At 42.6% G+C, this 21,492-nt stretch overlaps 1 protein-coding gene across 2 annotated transcripts; it reads left to right on the forward strand.

The window, feature by feature from the left end:
* Window positions 1-4,679: 4,679 nt before the first annotated feature.
* On the forward strand, window positions 4,680-20,998 carry cgnb (cingulin b). 2 transcript variants are annotated; one of them, XM_058619489.1, is made up of 20 exons: window positions 4,680-5,806; window positions 5,888-5,979; window positions 6,092-6,161; window positions 9,540-9,637; window positions 10,612-10,744; window positions 10,843-11,055; window positions 12,501-12,649; window positions 13,676-13,796; window positions 14,118-14,330; window positions 14,560-14,658; window positions 14,891-14,932; window positions 15,046-15,303; window positions 15,394-15,564; window positions 15,961-16,122; window positions 16,644-16,733; window positions 16,839-16,922; window positions 17,033-17,151; window positions 17,641-17,749; window positions 18,459-18,622; window positions 19,740-20,998. In XM_058619489.1, the coding sequence occupies exons 1-20, from the start codon at window positions 4,691-4,693 to the stop codon at window positions 19,843-19,845; spliced, it is 3,609 nt and encodes a 1,202-aa protein (XP_058475472.1). In that variant the 5' UTR covers window positions 4,680-4,690; the 3' UTR covers window positions 19,846-20,998. The 2 variants fall into 2 exon arrangements, with proteins under 2 accessions (XP_058475472.1, XP_058475473.1); XM_058619490.1 differs by lacking the exon at window positions 14,891-14,932.
* Window positions 20,999-21,492: the final 494 nt, after the last annotated feature.

The following is a 21,492-nucleotide window of genomic DNA, read 5'->3' on the forward strand; positions in this document are numbered from 1 at the left end:
TATAAAGTCTCCATTTATTTTTAATGATACCAAGTCATTTATTCTTTGGTATTTGTTCTGTATCTTTTTGATTGATTATTGATATTGATTTTATATTGGTTGGTATTGCCCAATGCATTGTTTATTAATATAGTCTCATACTGCCATTTAAACATTTTCAAACAGATTATCATTATTATTATTATTATATAATTATATATTATATATATATTATTATAACAGTGAGGTGTTAAAGTGAGTACAGAGCTGAAGCAGTCCTCATGCAGCAGGCTCCGCCTCCTCAGGAAACCTCCCACCAATGAAGTGGCTCCTGACGAACACTGTGTGTGATGTGCTGGCAACAGGTTTCTGTGGCAGCAGCAGCAGCAACAGCAGCAGCAATAGTAGCAGCAACAGCGAGGTGAATTATTCTGCTGTCCTCACTTTGATTAGGAACAACATCGCTCTGTGGCAAAGTCTGCACAGAGAGGACAGAGTAGCGCGTGCGACCGAGGAGAGAGACAGAAAGAGGAGGAGCAGGGACACTTCTGGAGTCAGGTACAGTTGGACAAGTATCCAAGTGTGTGTTGTGAGTGTTGACACAGCTGCTGCCTGCGTGCTGTTCCTTTGCACTGGCGCTGACTAAAGTGCGGGCTGGTTTGTAGCCCTGAGGGTACACATGGATGGACACCTGTGGCGCTGTGAGTGCATTTTAGTAGCCGTGTGTTCAGCGTGTCCATCACCGAAATCATCGAACCCTCGGTTGTTGAAAGACGCGCTGTTGTTTCTCACTCTCCACAGTAAAAGCTTTGGACGCAGCTCTGCGCACTGTGCGCTCCTCTCCTCTCCTCTCTGTCTATAATTGGATCAGACTGCGCTGCGTAAAGAGGATATGACATGTTATTATTGGAGGTGAAAGTAGCAGCAGCGGCGGCGGCGGCGGCGTTGTTTGTTGTTTATGTAGGAGCTCGTGGGTCTCGCTGGCTTGTGTAAACAACGCCGTGGTTTCGACGCGCACCGATACTGACTGACCGGATAGGTGGGTGTGACGCAATGATCCGGGAGCAGACAGGTGCGCACAGAGGCTTCTCTGCTCTGATGGTTTCTTCATCTGAACTGACTGACATGAGTTTGGTTATTTAGATAACGAGTCAATCTGGGTAAAGATGTTTACACCTAATCAGGAAATACCTGTCTTTGATACACTTTGCAAGTAGAAACTTTAAATAAAAAATAAAAGGTTTCTGTGCTTCCTGTCTGCTGTCACCATAGTGTGGCGAGACCTTGTCCTGACTACAGTGATAACTGGAACAAGTGTGACCTTGCTGCTGTAGAAAATTAACAACACCCAGTGTGTTTATTCAGTTTATTCATTAAAGGTTTAAATGTGTGAATTAGGGGAGGCTGTTTTGCAATAATTCTTCCATCCCAATGATCCATTCCAAGCAAATAATACTATACACTAACAAAACTGATAAGGTTTCTATTTAAAAACATATGAGGAGTATAATCAGATAAATAAGGTTATATATTTTTTATACATTTTCAGAGAGCCTTTAGGGCTGTGAGCAAATATGTCTCTCAGTATTTTTTTAATTCTTGCTTTATCAAGTACACTAGATGATAATAATCCCATCCATCCCAGTTTGATCGGTTGTACATGGTACTGTATCATTAAACCGACTGATAAAACCCAACGATTGCACATTTATAATGAATAACGTTGGAGAAAAGAAGAAAATGTCTAAATTGGAGAAGCTTGAGCCAGTAAATATATGGAGTTTATCCCTGGAATGACACTATTACACTAATATTATGATTTATCAGGACATTTAATTATTATTTCTCTCCTCTATTCTTTAGCTGAACACTTCTAGTTTTAGTCATAGTATCGGCCTATGCTACAATAGACACTCAGGAGCAAGAGAACGTATGGGGACAAAGTTGAAGATTGCACATGTGGTGAGAAGCAGAGGAGGGTGCAAGAACAGGGCCAGAGGGCAATGACAAGTGAATACTGGGTGAGGAGAGAGGGAAGCGTGATGGCAGATCAGCCCGTTCAGTGACATTCCTGTCTCTGTTGACACAGCCTTTCCTTGTGATACACGGAGCAGGTGAGGAGGTGAACCTGTTGTCACCATTAGGTTGCTCGTCGACTGGCTGTTGAAGGTGCACAACAAGCATGAGCTTCTCTTGAAATCCATGTTTGCCCAAGTAGTATTTATATACCTGGGAGCTGTCAGTGAGCAGTGACCAGCAGCAGCCGTGGGCTGAGCTCCTTGGCAACAGTAAAATAGATGATCGTATCCTTGTTTTATTGAAACCGGCACAGATATGAGTGAACAAGGGTTGCTCAGGTCGTTATCATATGTGCAACATGGTCTCCAAACCTGCTCATGTTTAAATTAGGAGAGGAGAGTGAGTTTGTCATGCTTTAAATAGTCTCTGCACCTTTTTTATTTACTGCATGTGTGTAGATAATATTCCAATGTAGATATGTACTTCTCAGTTTCCTCCTAATCTTTTCTTTATTGTATATATTCAAACCATGCGCAGTGGCGAGTGTAAACGCAACGTCAGGAATCCCAGGAATGTTTTTGGTAAAGACAAAGGCTGACTTTGATTCACTAATCTAATCACTGCTAGTTGAGGTGCAACATGTTACTCTATAACCAGTGGTTACATTTTAAGCCCTGTGAGAATCCACCACTGCAAATGGACGTGGGAAACAGACGAGGGTAGTAATAGTGCGACTTTAAACACAAGGATGAATTAAGCACCGACAGAGATAATGAAAGAAGTGAAGCTTATTAGATCCTGCAACGAGCTTTGCATATGTGTGTTTGTGTGCGTGAGTGCATGCATGCAGGCATGTATGTGTGTGTGTGTGTGTGTGCCAGAGCTGCTCAAAGCAAACAGTCTACGCCTGAGTGACTCCACTCTGAAGTCTGGTGACTGTGGAGACTCTGGCAAAGGCCGAGGGAGAAAGAGCGGAGGCCCATTCTTGATATAGCCCCTGGTGTTTAATGGTCCACAGAGCCGGGACAAAGGGAGGAGTATTCACCTTCTCAGAGTGTTCATCACCAAACTCAATTTCACTGCAGACGGTGGACATGCTTTGGCTGCACTGCCGACACTGGCCGTTTGAAGCTGCTGTTTTGAGTCAACAAAGGGAAATTTAATCTGCACATATTTGGACTATCAATTAAAAGTTTACATGATAAGAAATATTATACTTTTATTAATTATGTAATATTATATTATACCAGGACTGGTTTACTGTTACCAAGTAAACAATCATGATCAATATACAATAAGGGTGTTAGTAGCAGCCATATTGAAATGGAAAACAACAACAGTAACTTTCAGGATGTTTTGCTGACAGAAATTGTAAATACTACTTATAACGTATGTTTTTGTATAATTATATAAAGTATATAAGTGTATCATGGCTTTACAATAACAATTGCCGGCATGTTTCTACAGCAGCATGAGTGAACAAAGCAGCCAGAGCATGAAGCAAATGCTCACTACATAAACAAAGAGGAACAGCTCTGCCCACATAGACTTGTGAAGGTGTGCTTGCATCCTTTCTGGTATGCAAAGGCCACCGTAGTTCTCTGGTGGGTCACATCTTCAGTGTTATACACTCGTTGTAGATTCCACTGACCTTTTATGTAAAAAATTAGTGGAATATCCTTTGAACATATTCATTTGTCCGTAAAAGGCAGCACAGGGTCAGGTGATCATTCGCGACACCTGCAGCACAGGAGGTCTTTGTTCCGCTGTGTTCAAAGTTTCAGACAAAACAGACATCTAGACGTGTGTCTCTCCTCCTCTGCTTACTAAGTTAAAACTCGTCTATGTAAATGAGATGCAACACGTTTATCTTCTCTTGAGGCGTCTCATGCACACAAGCTTCCATGTTGTTTTCCCACATTTCTGAGCATACACCCTCTGGGGAAACAAAGTAGGCCTGCACCCATACAAAGAGATCCTTGGTGCCCCAGTGGCATATTTGGCACGACATGAAAAACAATACAATTGAGCCGGGAAGGAATTTCATCTGTTGAGCAGCAAGAGAAGATGACAGCTTCATCAAGATATAGCCGCAATCTGATATTTTAGCCGAGTGCGGCCGACTCCACCTGGGAGGAAGACACACAAACAACAGGGAGAGCTTTATGAAGATGTAAGGACATATTGGGTCAACGGGAAGATATCTGTGTGTCCCAATTCATAAAACGTGGAAATAACACACAGGACAGTGCTCCAGTAGAGCGAGACAGCTGCAAGTGTGACTGAAAACACTTCCACGAAAAGTTTCATACATGAATTCTACTCATTTTGTTGTTTTAATGGGATGGGATAGATGGTTCTTACCCCTGCTCGCCCCTGTGCTGCTGGTGTATACACACAAACGCTCCCTCAGTCAGGTCTGATAGTATTGCTTGACAGAGCCTGTTTTCAAATAAAGGACGCAGCATACAAAAGACGTGGCGTTGTTTCTGTTCAGACGCGGAATAATCACATCCACCTGAGGAGAAATCTCTAACATTTACACACTGGATCTTTAACACCCAAGTGTTTGGTGTCATACGTCTCAGACTCTACTCTATGTTCCTGTTCCTTGTTCTTGTTGCCTGTGAAACTTCATTTGTATTTGTGTTGTTTTCCCCCTCTCTGACCAGGCTGACACCAGGAAGTGATCATGAGCACTCTTTCCACGGATAGGAAGGCGCTCGTGGATTATGGCGTTCAGATCCGTTTCATCAAGGACCTGGATGACACCGGAGGTGTTTATCCTGACAAATCCAAAGTAAACGGCGCAACTTCCCCTTCCAATAAGTACGGTGTGGCAGTGCGGGTTCAGGGAATCTCTGGACATCCTTATGTGGTCTTGAAAGATGGGGAGAAAGGGGACTCGTATGGGGTTCAGCTAAACTCTCAGAACTCAGGCTCGGGGTCGCCATCACCTTACAACAGCCTCCCTAAACCCAAACAACAGCCAGCAGAATTTACAAATCCCTACAACGCTGCTCCAAACCCAGCGCAATCTCCGGTTTCTCTCACAGAGGATGAGGATGGGCAGATCTTTGGGAGTCCTCTGAAGCGACCTCCAGGAGATGGTCAAGCAGGAACACAAGGGGAGGAGGAAGGCCGAGCCAGAGAAAAAGGAAAAGTAGAAAATCACAAAGCTGTTCCCAAAATCAAAGCAAGTGAAGCAGAGAACGGCAGAGATTGGTCTAGTAATGAGGAATATAATGAAGCAGGGCTGAAACCTGTTTATTTAAATGGTATGGGACCCAGAGGGTTCAAGTCAACTGGCTCTGGTTTCTCCGGTTCTTTGGGCAGGTACAGTGGGAAAAAACTGACCACCAAATTTTCTTCAAAGTCATTCCCAGCACCTGCAGCATCACTTGAAGAGGAGCCTGTCAACGTGGTCGACGACAACTCCGTGGCTCCCATCAACAAGCTCATCAGCAAGTTTAACAGTGGGACTCCAGGCAGCGCTCCACAGACGAGAGGCCGCTCAGGAGCAAGGCAGCGGCTCAGGTATGACGAACGCAAGCGATCCAGAAGTCTCGACGCACGGAAGGATACTCAGCCGGAGGATTCCCTGCCATCTCCTCCCTCTCCCACTGTGAATCCCTATGCTGTTCCTCTATCTACGTCCTCCAAGTCATTGACATCATCTAGCAGTAGCATGGGCGGACAACCGGCGTCTGTCACCAAGGTTTCACCTCCTGAGGCCCCGAAGTCAAGCTTTAAGTCACCGGGGATGTTTTCCACCAAGAACTTGCCTCCATCTATAGCTAAAAAGCCTGTAAGTATCTCTGATAGTTGCCTGGTGAGTTATTGACTTATAATAATTTAGTTTTAAAGTGTATTTGCTTTCTATTTGAAGGACGTTCCTCCCAGGACCTTGAATAAAAGCGCAGAGATGATCGTTGTGGAGGAAGCTCAAGTCAAGTCTATTTTTAACATCCCTAAACAGAGGTAAACAACAAACAAAAAAGTATTTTTTACTGTGTGTATATATATATATATATATATATATATATACACACATACATGGAATCTGATGCTCTCTGTAATGTTTTCTCATCAGCACCAGTGAGAGCGAGGGATCCCCCAGAAGAAAAGTCAGCCCTGAAAACGAGACAACTGGCACTTCTAAGGTACAATCACACACTAATGTTTTGCCCACACGTACTGGCCAGGGTTTATTTATGGATTAGAGAAAAACCTAATCAGCAAAAACTAGGAAATGAGCATGTAGTGTTAGTTCCTTGTTGATTAGGCTCTTTTGGTGGTTTTCCATCACATTTCACCATCTCCATCTTTACAAAGTCAGAAAAACGATTGAGCCCATGTCTCATTATTAGTGCCGTTATTAAATACTTTTTTTACACGCAGTGCAATGAATGAAATCATATATTTTTAATGAATTATGAGACACAGTTTCTTTTGATTCATTTCTTTTTAAGTAACCATAGCTGTACCGTTAGTATTAAAAGCACCAGTATGTTATTTTTAATCTACTCTTCACTGAGCGCTCAGCAAAACTACTGTTAAGAATAAAATAACGGATGGAATAACAATTAAGAAACTGCATGTAACTCTCCTGGCACACGCTCGTGTGTGGGTTCAGCATATTGTTGGTACAAAAGGTTGGAAAGCAGCGGCGTCTTCTTCAGCAGAGCAGTTTCTTGTTATGAAGCGAACAGATGGTTGGCGGCCGCTTCTTTTATTCTGAGGACATGAAGTTTGTGTTTTATTCAGCCTTGCCTCAGAGGCTCCTCTTTGGCAGTCCAAAAAATGTGAAAATTAATCAGCATGCGGAGAATTCCTCTGTCAATTTCCTCATCTCTGCTCCTTTGTGCTCCTCTGACACCTTATTAAAATAGGGCCGAGCCTTGTTTTTCATGAGGATGTTTGCACCACTGCCTTTAAACGTGCAACTTTTGCATAAATCTGCATAGAGGAGTAATTCCTTTGTGTCCTCGCCGTCTCAAATAACACGCACTTGATTATGTATGATGCTGTGTTATGCACTTCTAAGCGGCCGCGTGTCCATGGCTGCTTATGCATCGTCTCTCGGCAACAACGCACCTGCAGAGGAAAGCTGTCGTGGTCTCAGTGTGTGTCGAGGCAGCAGTCATTGAGATTCATCAATAATTGAGTTGGACTGGAACCCTGCACCGGCGGAGGGGTTTTTCTTGCAGGATGGTACAGATCATTCTCAAAGGGGCTGTGTTGTACAAAAGCTCATTTGTTTTACATGCTAGTGTCCACTTTTAGTCGATGTAGAAGCTGCTTTATCTCATCCAAGTGTAGGATGAAGCCTGATGCTGTGAGGCGTCCGTGTGAAACCATAAAAAAAACAGAAGATCAGAGCAGGGTTTCATGATGTGTGTGTTTGTTGGAAACCAAAGGTCTCATCCAGTTTGTGGCCGTTATTTGTGATGCATTCAATGTCCAGCTCACAGTTCGGACCCATGGTGAGCATTTTTCTTTTTTAAGAGGATTACCCGCACTTCAAAGTGTGATGTGAAGCAGGGTTCACGCTTTACCACTAATGTCTGTGGCTCTTCTGTTGAGTGCGTGTGCTGAGGATTGACTGGTTTAATGCAGTGTTACCAGTTAGTGTGTGTGGATCAGAGGAAGAGCCAGGAGTTCCCGGCGCTGACACCCTGTTTGTTTTTCATGTGTCACCGAGGCTCAGATGGTGATGTGTTAGATTACCTCGGTCCCTCAGACAGCTGATGTATGTGTGTGTGTGTGTGTGTGTGTAAGGAGGGAACACAAAGGACTGCTTTACAGCCCTTTTTCGGTTTATTGCACTTTATCAGTTTTGCACACATTTCCAGGTCGTGACCATGTGAACAAACATACTTCTTTACTCTTTTTTTTTGATAAATACTCGGCCAAACAAAAGTAGCACAAGGAACATTCTGCATTTATCACAGTTCGAGCTGCCTTTGCGTCGCGTACAGTACTGTGCAAACGTCTCAGGTCTCACCAGCAGCTTTATTGTTTTTATGTCTGACAAATTCTGGGATTACTGGCGTTTGGACTGGAATCATGTGACTGAAAGTTGGTCTTATGTATTAGCAAAACTGTGTCTTTAATGCTCAAGCATGTCTTGATCAAAGCTGGTGTAATAGACCTTGTTGTTGACATGAAATAGTAGGACAAACATTAGTTAGAGATGCACTCCAGGTTGTTGTTGAAGTGTGAGTGTAGGTCAAACTTAATACTTGAGACTTTAACGCCTGCACAAGCTGTTTCTATCCCGATAAATGTGTTATTTTAAACCTGCTTACATATGTCACCTCTTTACTGGATGCGTTCCAATAAAGTTGTAGAGAAATAATTCTACTATATGGTCATTAGAGCTTAAAACAACAGATCTAATGACTGAATCCTAAGACTTTTGCACAGTGCTGTGTATGTCTTTTTCATATTGATGTTGTCAATGTTGATACTGACGACAACCCCGGACAACGGTCGTCTTCAAACCTTCCCCAGTTTGAATTATTGCCAAATCTCAACATCTGTGCTATAAAATCCGGTTCTATGATTAAAAAGTTACACTCACAAGTCTGTGTAATATTGTTTTTATGGGAGACTTCACTAGTTAACTAGTTACGGGAAAGAATATTAAATCTTTTCCTGCATCACTGTTCATAACGCCTCAGTCCTAGGTATTAAGATCAAACCAGATATTATTTAGACAAGAATTATATCAAATAACATTTGTAATATACAAATTCCATTTGTGTTTAAATATTTCCAATGACACGGCTGATGCAATTGACTCAGCGTGAAAAAGAGCTTATGCATCTTCTCAGTCATGTTATCTTCTGTTAATTATCTCGCTGTGAACACAATAGAGACAAACTGAAATGTCCCAGAACGAGTTTATCTACAAAGCGTCCTGCGAGGATTTAGAAGAAGTGTATCTTCGTAATCCATCTCTGATAAGTAAGAGCAGTGTAAGGTCCCCCGGAGGAATGAAACCGCCCGTGATCCTGGCTTTGTCTGTCTCTGTGTGTGTGTGTGTGCGTGTGTGTCCCTGTAATGGCTGTGTAGGAGGATAAGAGAGGTTTCATGGTTTCATGGGCCAGGCTGCGCTTAAACCCCCCTTTTCAGCGAGAAGGAGTGTCGACGAGTGGTGTGGGCGACAAAAGAAGTGCCGCTGCGGCTCTGTGTCCCTGCAGCTTGTCACAAGCTTGTTGATGTGTGGAGATGGTCTTGTTTCACTGTGTCGGAGTGCTCTGGCTACGTCTGTTTTTCACAATATCGTTTGAAACTAGTCAGAAACTAGGGCAAGAACTCTTTTCTCTCTTTTACTGTTAAAGTAATATAAAGTGCATAATGCATGGGCTAGTTTGACAGTGGCTGTGCTGCGTCTCCACCTCTGCTCTCTACTGTATCTGTCTCAGAGTTCTCTCGCTCTCTGTGTCTCTGTGTGTCCTGTGTCCTCCTGAGTGTCCTCTACACTTCTATGTGTGTAACTGTGTTGTTGTTGTTGTTGTTGTTGTTGTTGACAGAAGGGAGGATCTGATGGAAGCCATCAAAAGACCAAACTTGAGGAACTTCAGGAGCAACTCGGTCGCTGCAGGAGAGATCTGGAGCAGGCCTATGATGAGTAAGTGTGTCCTCAATTGAACACAACGGTTCTGAGGTCAGTTGTTTTAAAGGAGACTTCAGGTTTTTTGAAGTGTGGTTTGCATGTGGACATGGACGCTTGTCCTCACTGAAAACACGGCTGCCACAAGGAAAAAAAGGCTTGAATCACTGGCTTAAATCAGTGATATCTAAATCATTTGTTGGCCATTGGGGAAAATCAACACTTTTACATCATAGCACACATGAGTTGTTGATCCACTGCTGCCTCAATAAGTTTAATATGTTAATTTTGGATGTTGACTGACCAAATGAGACGGTAAAACAGCAGCTCCTCTATCCCATGAACTGGGGAATCAGTGGTTTACCAACTTAATTAAAAAAAATAAAATAAAAGAATAAAAAAGAATTTAAAAAAATAAAGTCTCAGATAAGAGAGTGAACATTATTGTAAGATATTTCAGACAGAAGCGGGTGTAGATTTCATGAGATGAGCCTTTTGTTAAGTGGCACCTGGCACCAGTGTTGTCAGTGAGGTCAAGCTTCTTGTGACTCAGACTGGCTCCCTGCGGCCTGCGTGCCAGAGTCTGTAATGATTATATGTGTCAGTGACTCGTACGACCACACAAAACAAGGTTATGTTTACAAGTGAACGTCATCTTGACGACTTCTTCTACCGCGTCTGTTGAAGAAGTCGGTAAGAAAAATTCTTTTTTCTTTTTTCTTAAGGGTAAGAAAAATAGTGTTTAGGGTTCAGATAAGTTTCCAGAAAATGAATTAAAGTCAGTGTATGTTTCACAAAAGTGTGATGTGATGAAGTGAGTTCCTGTTTAGTGTGGAATGTTAATGCATGTGCACTTAACAGCCAACGATAAGCTTCCAGTTAGTGTGGCTTTTTACCTAATGAGCATTTCACGATTGCTGGATTGCTAATGAGTCTGCTGTTGCAATATTAATAGTGTGTGTGTGTGTGTGTGTGTGTGTGTGCGTGTGCAGATTGGCCCAGGAGCGTATGGCCAGAGAACTTGCAGAGACTCGCCAGCGTCTACTGGAAGACCAGCTGGCTGAGCTTCAGGAGGATCTGAGGAGGTTTTCAGAAAACTCACCTCACTCAGACTCACTGCAGACGGTACTGATGTTAGGCAACACTGCACACACGCACACACGCACATACACGCACACACACTGGCATCTATGTTACCGATGTGAACTTTTGCTCTTCTTTAGGATGTGATGATGCTGCAGGCTGAGCTGGCTGAGGCTGCTCTGTTACGTCAGCGCCAGGAGGATGTGCTCCACCAGCGCGAGCGCGAGCTGACAGCCCTGAAGGGAGTTCTGAAGGAGGAGGTGGAGTGCCATGACAGAGAGATGGAGAATCTCAGGGAACAGTACAGCCAAGACATGGACAACCTGAGAAGAACCATGGAGCAGGTCACACAGGTGGATGGCACAGTCTTTTGGGTTGTTTTTTTATTTTTAATCCATCCATCCATCACACTAAATTGTGGAAGCCCATCAGTGAGAAAGTGACTTTTCTGAACAGATCCTCCCGGGTTTGATCTGTGATAAAAGTGACTCTTCACTAATTGTCATTAGCAAAGTAAAAAAGCAAAGTGATTAAAAACACTATGATTAATCCCGAGGCCCATTTAAAACCAAGCAGAACAATGATTATCACAGCAAGAATATTAATGAGCATACATTATTTATCACTTAAACTCCAATTATATGCTTTTAAATGGCTGTTTGATGTGTTATCGGATTTCTGAGATCTACTTACACGCGCATGTGTGTGTGCGTGTGTGTGTGTGTGTGTGTGTGTGTGTCACCGTCATTTTTCAGATAAAACATGAATAACAAGCTAAAACAACAACAACTAAACGGCAGAATGCAGAAAGAACAAACTCAAGCGAGTGAAGCAATAAACGGAATAAAGAACAAACAAGACGATGTGTACACACAGCGCTGAGCTACACTGGAGCACAAAAGAAAAACACATACAGTTGAGAAGAGCACTTTAAAAGGAGGTTCCTCTTTTTATGTCTTCTTAAGGGCTTAGCGCTCCAGAAAGTCGTTTAGGATCACACTACAAATAAAAACGTAGTGATTTTCACTTTATTTCAGCATGTTGGTATGTGAGGTAGGGTTCAACATAAACCTGCTCAGTATCACTTTGTCCTTTATTCAAATTATTTATGTGAAGTTGTTTGTGTCAAAATAAGAGGCTGCATTTTTCAGTTTAGTCAACACAGGAAAAGTTTTTACCTCTTTTAGTTTCTTTGGCAGAAGTGTTTTCACTGTCAACTAAGCTCCTCATACATACAGTATGTAATTAGAGCTCAGTCGGGGGAGCTTATGTAGAGTATGCACTGTAGCGTTCACACCGAGCCAAGGTAAGCACAAGCTTTGCTACATGCAACTGCAATGTAAAACCTTTCTCGCAGAATAATTCTATTCCTGGGTTTGTGATTCTACCCGTGGACTATTTTTGAGGAACTGTCACATGTGGTGTAGGCATTTGAAGCATATATGTATGTGCAGGAATAGATCATTATGCAGATTTCTGGAAACAGCAGAGTGAAGGGGGAGCGGGAAGTAAGTGCCTGAGAGCAGGAAATAAGCAGATATGCTGTCAGTTGCATCTGATGAGTTTTTTTATTTTTTATTTTTTGGCGTGAAGAGGATTAAAGAAGCTGTTTGTGGTAACCTGTGATCCTCTCTGACACGGTGTGGTGTCATTCCTTATCCAGAGCTACTTTTTTAAAGAATTGCCAGACGAAGTTGATGAAAGACTACGGCTGAGGGAAAAAAAAGCTGCATCTCTGTTCATACGAACGATAGATTGATGCCAATTAATGTCTGTTTGTGCTGTGGTCGTATATCAGTCGCAGGAGCAGATAGAAGAGGAGAGGGAGAGGGTGAACGCCTCCATGTTGACCCTGGAGGAAGAGCTGGAGAGCTGCAGAGACGAGAGCCAGCAGTGGAGGTCACAGCTGGAGGTCACCACGGAGGAGCTGCACATCACCAGAGAAGAGTTAGTGTCTATAAATCACTTGTTCTCAAGTCCATCACATAAAAGTAACCACATTTGGAAGCCGCCAAAGCATAAATGACTTACACAAATATGAATACTTCACACTCGCACTCGTCTTATTTGAATTGACCAATAAGCAGGTGTATTTTAATACCGAAACATTGCAGTTAGACAACGTGTGGGATCTTCCGTTTGCTGTTTTAATGATCAGAATCATCTGTAAAATGTAAAAATCGATTCTGAATTTTTAGAACACAACCTGTATCTGTTGTTTGTCTCAAAAAAAGACCACATAAGTACGCGGTAAAGTCATTTTCAAAGAGTGAGGGAAAAAAAAAATCTTTAATTTATGCTCAACCAAACCTGACTGTGGATCCATACCATTTCTTTGGACTCAAAGTATATCATTCCACTTTGGTCAAGCATCAAAAACGCCTTTGTTGTTGCTGCTGTTTTTTTTTCTTTCAACACTGGAGCATGAGCTCAAAGACGTGCTCACTGAAAAGTTTGCTGTTAAAAAATGAATCCCTGTTTTTGGCTGACTCCCACCAGATAACATTTCTCTGGAGTTATTTTTAATGCATGCCCTCCTTCACTGTACTCTTCACTCAGCAGGAGCAGGAAACCTGTCAGCAGTCGAATGTGAGAGAGAAAATCATCGTATTTGCTCCGAGTAGATTTAGACTTTTAGTTTCCACCAGAGTTTGTTCCCTGAAAATCCCCCCGTACAGTTTGTTCTGTGTGTCAGGGCGGATTTGTTCTGGTCATTAGATTCAGACTGGTGGATCCTACTTACAGTAATCTGGTGATAATAAACCCAATCATGCCAATCCTGCAAACAAATCAAGGTTGTACCTGATTATGTCTGTTATCAAGTGATTTTAATTCATGTGAAATCAATATTTTATGATCCTTTAATTGCAGAGTTTCTCCTAATGAGTTTAACTTTTTGTGTTGTGTGTGTGTGTGTGTGTGTGTGTGTGTGTGTAGAAGTACTGTCACCCAATATCTGCCTTCTTTCCACAGGCTCCTGAAATCCCACTTGGAGAAGGAAGAATTTGAGAATAAGCTTAAGGACGTTCAGGATTCACTTCTCGCCACTAAGAAACAAATGTCTGCGTCTGACGATAACTCTTCTGTGGAAGAGGTAATTCATGTTTCGTCTCGAGGCGGAACACAGATTATGTTCCCTGTGTGGGTGAAATGCAGGGGCTCATCTCCTCTCCCTTACAGAACGTTTTCACAGCTTGTTTTTTAATCTGTCAGAGCACTAAAGCAGCTGTGGGCTTTCCTTTGGTCCAAAGTTCAGATTGTGTGTCTTTCATTTTCAAAAACCACACACACGCTCACGTGCCTTGTACTCATCTTGGCACAGTATTATTATTATTATTATTATTATTCACCCTGGCACATTCCTCTTGCTCACACATGCATTTTTTTTTTTCCATCTCTAATTACTTATCCCAAGGAGCTTCAGCGTTGCCATGACAATCTGAAGCGTACTCGCGCCGATCTGTACAAACAAAAGGGCGAGTTAGACGAGAAGACCAGAGCACTTCAGGCCCTGAAGAAAGCCAGCGAAGAGAAGGAGGCGGAGCTTGTGTCTGAAATCAGCAGGTTGAAGGAGCAGTCGAAGAAAGACAAAGCCGAGCTGGAAAAGGAGCTCGGGAAAGTGAAGGAGGTGCAACATCTACATTATTGTGGCATTATTAATGTGTGTGAATATGCAGCTCACAGAACAAGACAAATATTACTTTAAAAACAGAAATATATTCTATATTTTACATGTAATTCTTAACTCAAAAAGGTATTTTCAATGCCTTAAAACAATGAATGAATGTAAAATGTCTAGTTTTTGTATGAATGTCAAAACTCACAGCTGTTTGATCAATAATGCTTTATCACTACAGCCATCAGCTGGAGCTTCAGCAAGGACTGTGTTGGATCACAGCAGCAACATGGAGCTGCAGGAAGCCAACACTCGCCTCAGAGAAAGACTGGCACGAATGGTACAGTACAAAAATCGAAAAGCAGCAGCACACACACACGCTTACTGTACAAGTTCAAAATAGATGTGCTCCCACACAGATGCTATTTTCAACCAAGAGATAATTTAAAGTAAATTAGACAAACTCAAAATAGACTAATCCCTGCATATGCATTGTGCTCCATGTGAGCGTAACACCATCGTATTACAGCTGTTTAAAGTGCTTTGATGCTTAAATCTTGTGTGTTTCGTAGAAGCCTCCCTCTCAAAATGCAAGACAACTTAACAGTGCAACAGTGAGACATTACCTCATTACCTTTCATTCTATGACTCTGCCTATCTCCATCATAACATGGATAACGCCGTCCCTGACCTGCGTGAATAAATAGAACGTTTCCTCACTGTACAGACGAGGCTTCACTCCAGTGCCCCGCGCAGCCCGGAGACGGAGGAGGCGGTGGAAGCTCTGGAGGATGAGAACCGCTCCCTGAAGTCTCAGCTGGAGGAGGCCAAAAGAGCGACCACCCGTCTGAGCAAGGAGAGGGACGAGCTGACCCGGCGGCTGGAGGAGAGAGACCTGGAGAGGGAGGCGCTGCGGAGAGGCAAGATTGACCTGGAGGATCAGAAGAGGCTGCTGGACCGAGCCCTGGAGAAGATTAACAAAGAGGTGGGTGTTAGGGTCACAGCTCCAACAGGGATGTTGTCATTTTTTTCCTCCCTTTTTTTTTTGTCTCATCTCTGCCTCCTTCACTGTCAGATGGAGATAATGATGGAAGATTCCCGTCAGTCTGTGGTAGCGCTGCACACACAGCTTGACGACTACAGGGAGCGCTCGAGGAAGGACCTGCTGGAGGCGCAGCGCAACAATAAAGAGCGGCTGGCTGAGCTGCAGAGAACCCAGAGCAACCTGAAGGCCCAGCAAGACGAGGTGATTGGTCCAGACTGAAAGAGCCAACAACGAGTGGATGTATTCACATGAAACCTGTCACACACACTTGAATCGTCCTCAGGATGATTTGTAATTAAACTGAAATGATTCAACTGAGATTATTCCTCGTTTAATGCCATCGCCAAGTCAAAATCTTACACTGTCTCGCACTTTTAATGAGCAAATACCTGCCAAATTAATTAGATTTTTATTCCATTATCTTTCCATTATTTAAATTTCTGTCTGAGGGAGAGGAAAAGTTAAAAAAAGATAAAGAAGGTTAAAGGTGTATTAAGAGTCTAAGTGTTAAAAGACGTAAAAGTAATAAAGATTTCACTGAACGGAAGCAGAAAACGTATGATAAATGTCGTATGTCTTGCACCGTTTTCCCCCCAGATTTCTCGTCTGAAGAAGGACCTGCTGGTGTGCAGCGAGGAGAGAGACAACGCTCAGCTGGAGAGAGACCTTCTCAGCAACCGCCTCAAACACCTGGAGAGTGAGCTGGATTCAGAGAAGATCACCCACACAGATCGCAGCAGGGAGATCAGGAGTCTGGAGGTGAGGTCAAAGGTCATGAACGATGGGTGCGGGTAAAATTAAGGATGCAGTGGTCTTTCACTGTGTAACTTCTGACGACTCATTTGCGAGTTGATGTTATTATTTTGCAGTGGTTTAGTGTTATTTGTGCGCTGCATCTAAGAACAGGCTTTGTGTTTATAGATCAGGTCAATTTTATTTGTTATTTACACATGTTTGTGTGTATACAGTGTGAGCATGACGCATTTATCTGGACAAACTGTTTAATTACCAGGTTATTTGAGCTGGAGAATTCACCTCTGAAAAGCTTCTTTGTGTTCAGTCAGTCATACGCTAACCTGTTTGCACGGCAACACAAGATCTAAACGCTGCGACACTGTGAAACACGACGAGAGTCGTGTGGAGCTCATGGGCTTGATCAGGATTTAAAAGTTACGCAGTTTTAAATAAAAAACAAAAGGGGAGCGAGTCATGCATTTGAAGTTGAGGTTTCACTAAGATCTAATAAAATAAATGTGTTCATCTCCTTATCTCCTTATCAGGATAGAATTAAGACCCTGGAGATTGAGCTGGATGAGGAGCGGAGCGGCGTGGAGCTTCTGAACGACCGCATTACACGTAGCAGAGATCAGGTGCCACAGAACAAAAACATTTGAATACACATGCAAATAAGGACGAGGCTTTTCCGCGTTGAACTGATAATGGGTTTCACTTACACGACTTCCTCCTCTTCTCAGGTGGACCAGCTACGCTCAGACCTGATGCAGGAGCGGTCGGCGAGACACGACCTGGAGATGGACAAGAGTGCATTTGAGAGACAGGTACCGTTTCAGTCCTTCAGTGCCAGGACCGACACACAAGTCACACAAACGCTCAAATCATGTGTTTTATATTCGCTTCACTATATCAACCATTACCCCCCCCCCCCCAGGTGAAGGAGCTGAGGTCTCGTGTGGCAGACATGGAGGGACAGACCCGGCCCTCGGCTGGAATCGCCCTGCTGGAAAGCAAAATCCAAGAGTTAGAGGAGAGACTTCGCAGTGAAGAAAGGTACAATGAAACTGCATTCGTATATAAAGTTACAGTTTTAAATTTTAAATATGTTCGCATGAGTGCACAATCACTGGAAAATGTTTTAAAGGTTTTTATAACCTTATTATCAGCCTTTTATATGTATTTAGGCAAGGGATTCGCTTTATGGAGCATCCAAACCAGTCAGAGCTTGTGATTTATTCTTTTAAGGTTACTATGCAAATAAAGAACAACATTTCTTCTTATTAACCAAAGGCCACTGTAGTTCCTGACACAAAAAAACTGAAAAAAAAAATAGAAAAGCAAAGGTGAGCGGTGAGTCCTCTGCAGTCTGACCACTAGATGTCACAAATTCTTACACACTGGACATAAGCTATGTCTTGCTAAAGCAACCAGCGTCAGGTATTTCATTTAATAAGTAACTACACACTAGAGATAATTGTCCACTGCATTTTCTGCACAAAGCTTTGCTGTAGTATAATGTGAATTCTGAATTTCTCCCCACAGAGAGAAGGCCACCATCCAGGCAGCTCATCGACGACATGAGAGAAAACTAAAGGAGCTAAATGCCACGTTAGACCAGGAGAGGAGCCAGCATGTGGAGCAAAGAGATCAGGTAAACATCAAGACTGCAAGTAAATATCTTTGTTTACGTCTGTGCTAGTTAAACACTAACCAATTAAAACAATACTTTCATCATTCAAAGAAAAAAAGGGTTTATTTATATAAACAGCTAGCCTTCTTCTACTAACTGATACACAACCCATAAACATAAAATTCATAATTCAAATAAACTATTCCTGTAATATGTAACAGCTGAGTTGAGAAGCACTAGACGTTTGATATTATTCCAGAGCTAAGCTTAAACAAAAGCTTTAGCGACACGTTTAGTGAACAGATGGTCTCAGTTTTCACTATAACTATCAAATACTCTGTTTCTCTTCTGCTAATCGACATACTGTGCAGTTTTCATCATGTAATAAGAATAGTCGATGGATTCCTGTTTGACTTACATTTGCTGTTTTAATTGTTAACGCAGTACAAACGATGGTTGATAAGCCTAACAATCTCATGTGTGCTGCACTCTTTCGAACCCACTCCCACTCTCACTCAGTCACCAGAATGCCCTCTGACCTCCTTCCCTGATCGTCTTTCTCCTTCCTCTGCCTTTTTTTACCGACCATAGTTGCCCTGACCACATATCCACCAAACCCATGGCTTTAACACCTGCTTAGTCTTACTCCTTCCTGCTCTGCTCCCCACATCTTCACCCATGACCTCCTCTGCTCCCCTCTAACCCCCTGCCTCTCCCTCTCCGTCCCCAGCTGTCCCTGCGTGTGAAGGCCTTGAAGCGGCAGGTCGACGAGAGTGAACTGGAGGTGGAGCGCCTCGAGGGAGTCCGCCGCAAGGTTCTCAGAGACTTGGAGGAGCAGCAGGAGCTCCAGGAGGTGCTGCAGGCCAAAGTCACAGCGATGGAGTCTGAACTCAAGTAGGACTTCAGTTATTATCCCAAACCTTAGATTTGAAGGCAGCTGATACAGTTACTGGCCACTTCTTTAGGTGTCATGTGTACCTAATAAAGTGCTCTGTGAGGTCTTCTGCTGCTGTCGTCTGAGGCTACCTCCTTGTGTACATTTTTACAAAAAATGCCTAAATATAGAAGAAATCAAACAATAACATAAAATATAAAAAGTACATTCATACACTGATCAGCCACAAAACTAAAACAGGCAACTGGTTTTAATCTGTTAATTTCAAGCCTTAAATAAATGGAAAATAACTGAACCTAAAATAATAATAAAAAATAAAAAATTATAAAAATAATTTTAAATCACATAATTCACATTCACAACAGGCCACATAAATCATAAATAAATACACTGACGAGCCCCAACTGCGATACAATTAACCATATGTCACAGTGTCCCTACTTTAAGTCAAGCCAATCTTTCACTCACTCACTCACTCACTCATTTATCTTCTACCACTTCATCCTCCACATGAGGGTCGCTGGTGCCAATCCCAGCTGACATAGGACGAAAGGCGGGGGACACCCTGGACAGTTCACCAGTCCATCACAGGGACACATAGAGACAAACAACCTTTCACTCACACCTACGGTCAATTAGAGTGTCCAATTGACCTAATCCCCAAATCTGCATGCTTTTGGACTGTGGAGGAAACCGGAGAACCCGGAGAACCCGGAGAACCAGCCCCCCCCCCCACACACACACACATGCAAAACCTGGGTCTTCTTGCTGCAAAGGCAAGAATGCTCACCACTAAACCAACCGTGTGGCCATCTTGAATTGCTGCTATGTATTTGACTGATATTGATGATTTTTGTATTAACAGGCAGTTGAACAGGTGTACCTAATAATGTGGCCAGTGAATGTATTTGATATTGTTCCACAAACGATCTAAAATTCTCAGCTGAACTTTCAGTATTTAACAGGAAACTGTGTCAGTAGTACCATGTATTTCCTTTACACTAGGTGGCACTAAATAGTAACTAAGATTACAGGCCTGCATCCATTCAAGTGCAGTGTATGAAAGCGTCACTCATGTTGTGCTGTTGTGGGGTTTTTTTTGTGTGTGTTTGTCAGGCGGAAGTCACAGCACACACACCGAGCAGCTCTGGGATCCTCCACTTTAAGCTCTGAGGACGAGGACGGTTTCTATGACACCAACATCTCCTCCAATCCTGCATAACAGGCCACCTCCAGAACCTCCAGCAGCTAGAAGAAGACCACTAAAGGAATACAGAAATATTCTCGGTGCAAAAACTGTCAGTGAAATTCACTCAGGACATCAAGGCTCTGACTGTGTGAAGAACTCCATTGCCACGTAGCTCCAGACTCGCCGTGCAGTTTCTCTTAGTTTTGTTTTTAATGTCAGGATCGTTAGAGTGCATTTCTCAAGCCTTCAGCTGTGATCATGATTGCTTCTTTACTCTTATGTTTTTATCTCTCATGACATCCACACTTTTTCTTGTTGAAGAGATTAATTACCGTCAGAGTTTTACTTCAGCTTAAAATTTTTCTTACGCCGCTTTTCATTTACTGGGGTAGCACATTACTGTGGCGTGATTTATAGTCCAAGGTCACATGATAGTGAGGGGTTTCACAAATTTAAATCGGTTTTAAACCAAACGTTTCTTGTGATATATTTGCTGGCGCATGATTTCTTACAGCGGTCAGTGTTGTTGTAGCTCCAACAGTTTAATTGTGAATCAAAGAGGGTTTTTTTTGTGTTTCTTTGTGTGTTTTTTTTACCTTTTGAATGTGACAGTAATGGACAATTTACACTGAGCCTATATTTTTTACAGATGTGCATATGTGTTAGTCGAGACAATCAGATATACATACAGTAACACTATAAATCCTCTGAGCTCAATTTTCTACTACATTTCTAAATGTGTATGTTATTTATTTCGCTTGTGTGCATGGTTTCGCTCAAACGCCTTAAACTTTATTTTCACATCTTTATTTAAATCGAGTGTCGTCCCTGCATGTGCTCTCTTTATGCTGCTGCTGCTGTAATGATTGAAATAGTATTCCGTGTGCTTGCTTTTTGCCTGTGTCTCCTGTGCATTCCATATGGAAATATCTTTACCTTAGATTACCTTCGATATTTCTCCCGAGTTGCACCTTTCTGTCCTGAATGCGGATTATAATCTGCTACATTTTGATGGTGTTATTCTCGTTTAAACGTGTCACGTTGAAACTTTGTACAGAGGTGTGCTGCGAGCAGAGTGTGTATATTAAGCTGCTTGTCATATTTGATGTGCGGCAAAGAGCTTTATAAGTGTTTCCAAGATTTTTTGACCATGTGTACAATAAAAAAGAGGTATATTGCAAATGTGCTCATTTCCCCGTCTTTATTGATTTTTATCGCTTAATATTGAAATAGTTTTTTACTCATTTTAAGCACATTTACTGTACATTTTGCCTTTGCAGCAAGAAGACCCGGGTTCACGACCTGATCAGAACAAGGGTCTTTCTGCATGGAGTTTGCATGTTCTCCCCATGTGTGTGTGTGTGTGTGTGTGTTCTCCAGGTTCTCCGGTTTCCTCCCACAGTCCAAAAACATGCAGATTTAGGGATTAGGTCAATTGGACACTCTAATTGACCGTAGATGTGAGTGAATGGTTGTTTGTCTCTGTGTCCCTGTGATGGACTGGTGAACTGTCCAGGGTGTCCCCCGCCTTTCATCCTATGTCAGCTGGGATTGGCACCAGCGACCCTCATGGGGAGGATAAAGCGGTAGAAGATGAATGAGTGAGTGAGTGAAAGATTGGCTTGACTTAAAGTAGGGACACTGTGACATATGGTTACTTGTATCGCAGTTGGGGCTCGT

The sequence above is a fragment of the Solea solea genome, chromosome 20 (genome assembly GCF_958295425.1).
Source record: "Solea solea chromosome 20, fSolSol10.1, whole genome shotgun sequence".
NCBI classification, from domain to species: Eukaryota; Metazoa; Chordata; class Actinopteri; order Pleuronectiformes; family Soleidae; genus Solea; species Solea solea.

What these genes read in the sequence shown, in the direction of transcription:
- cgnb (XM_058619489.1), top strand. Translation starts at nt 4,691, where the DNA reads ATGAGCACTCTTTCCACGGATAGGAAGGCGCTCGTGGATTATGGCGTT. An exon ending in AGACAACTGGCACTTCTAAG is followed by an intron (nt 6,162 to 9,539) that starts GTACAATCACAC and finishes TGTTGTTGACAG; the next exon opens with AAGGGAGGATCTGATGGAAG. An exon ending in GAGAAAGACTGGCACGAATG is followed by an intron (nt 14,659 to 14,890) that starts GTACAGTACAAA and finishes TGTGTTTCGTAG; the next exon opens with AAGCCTCCCTCTCAAAATGC.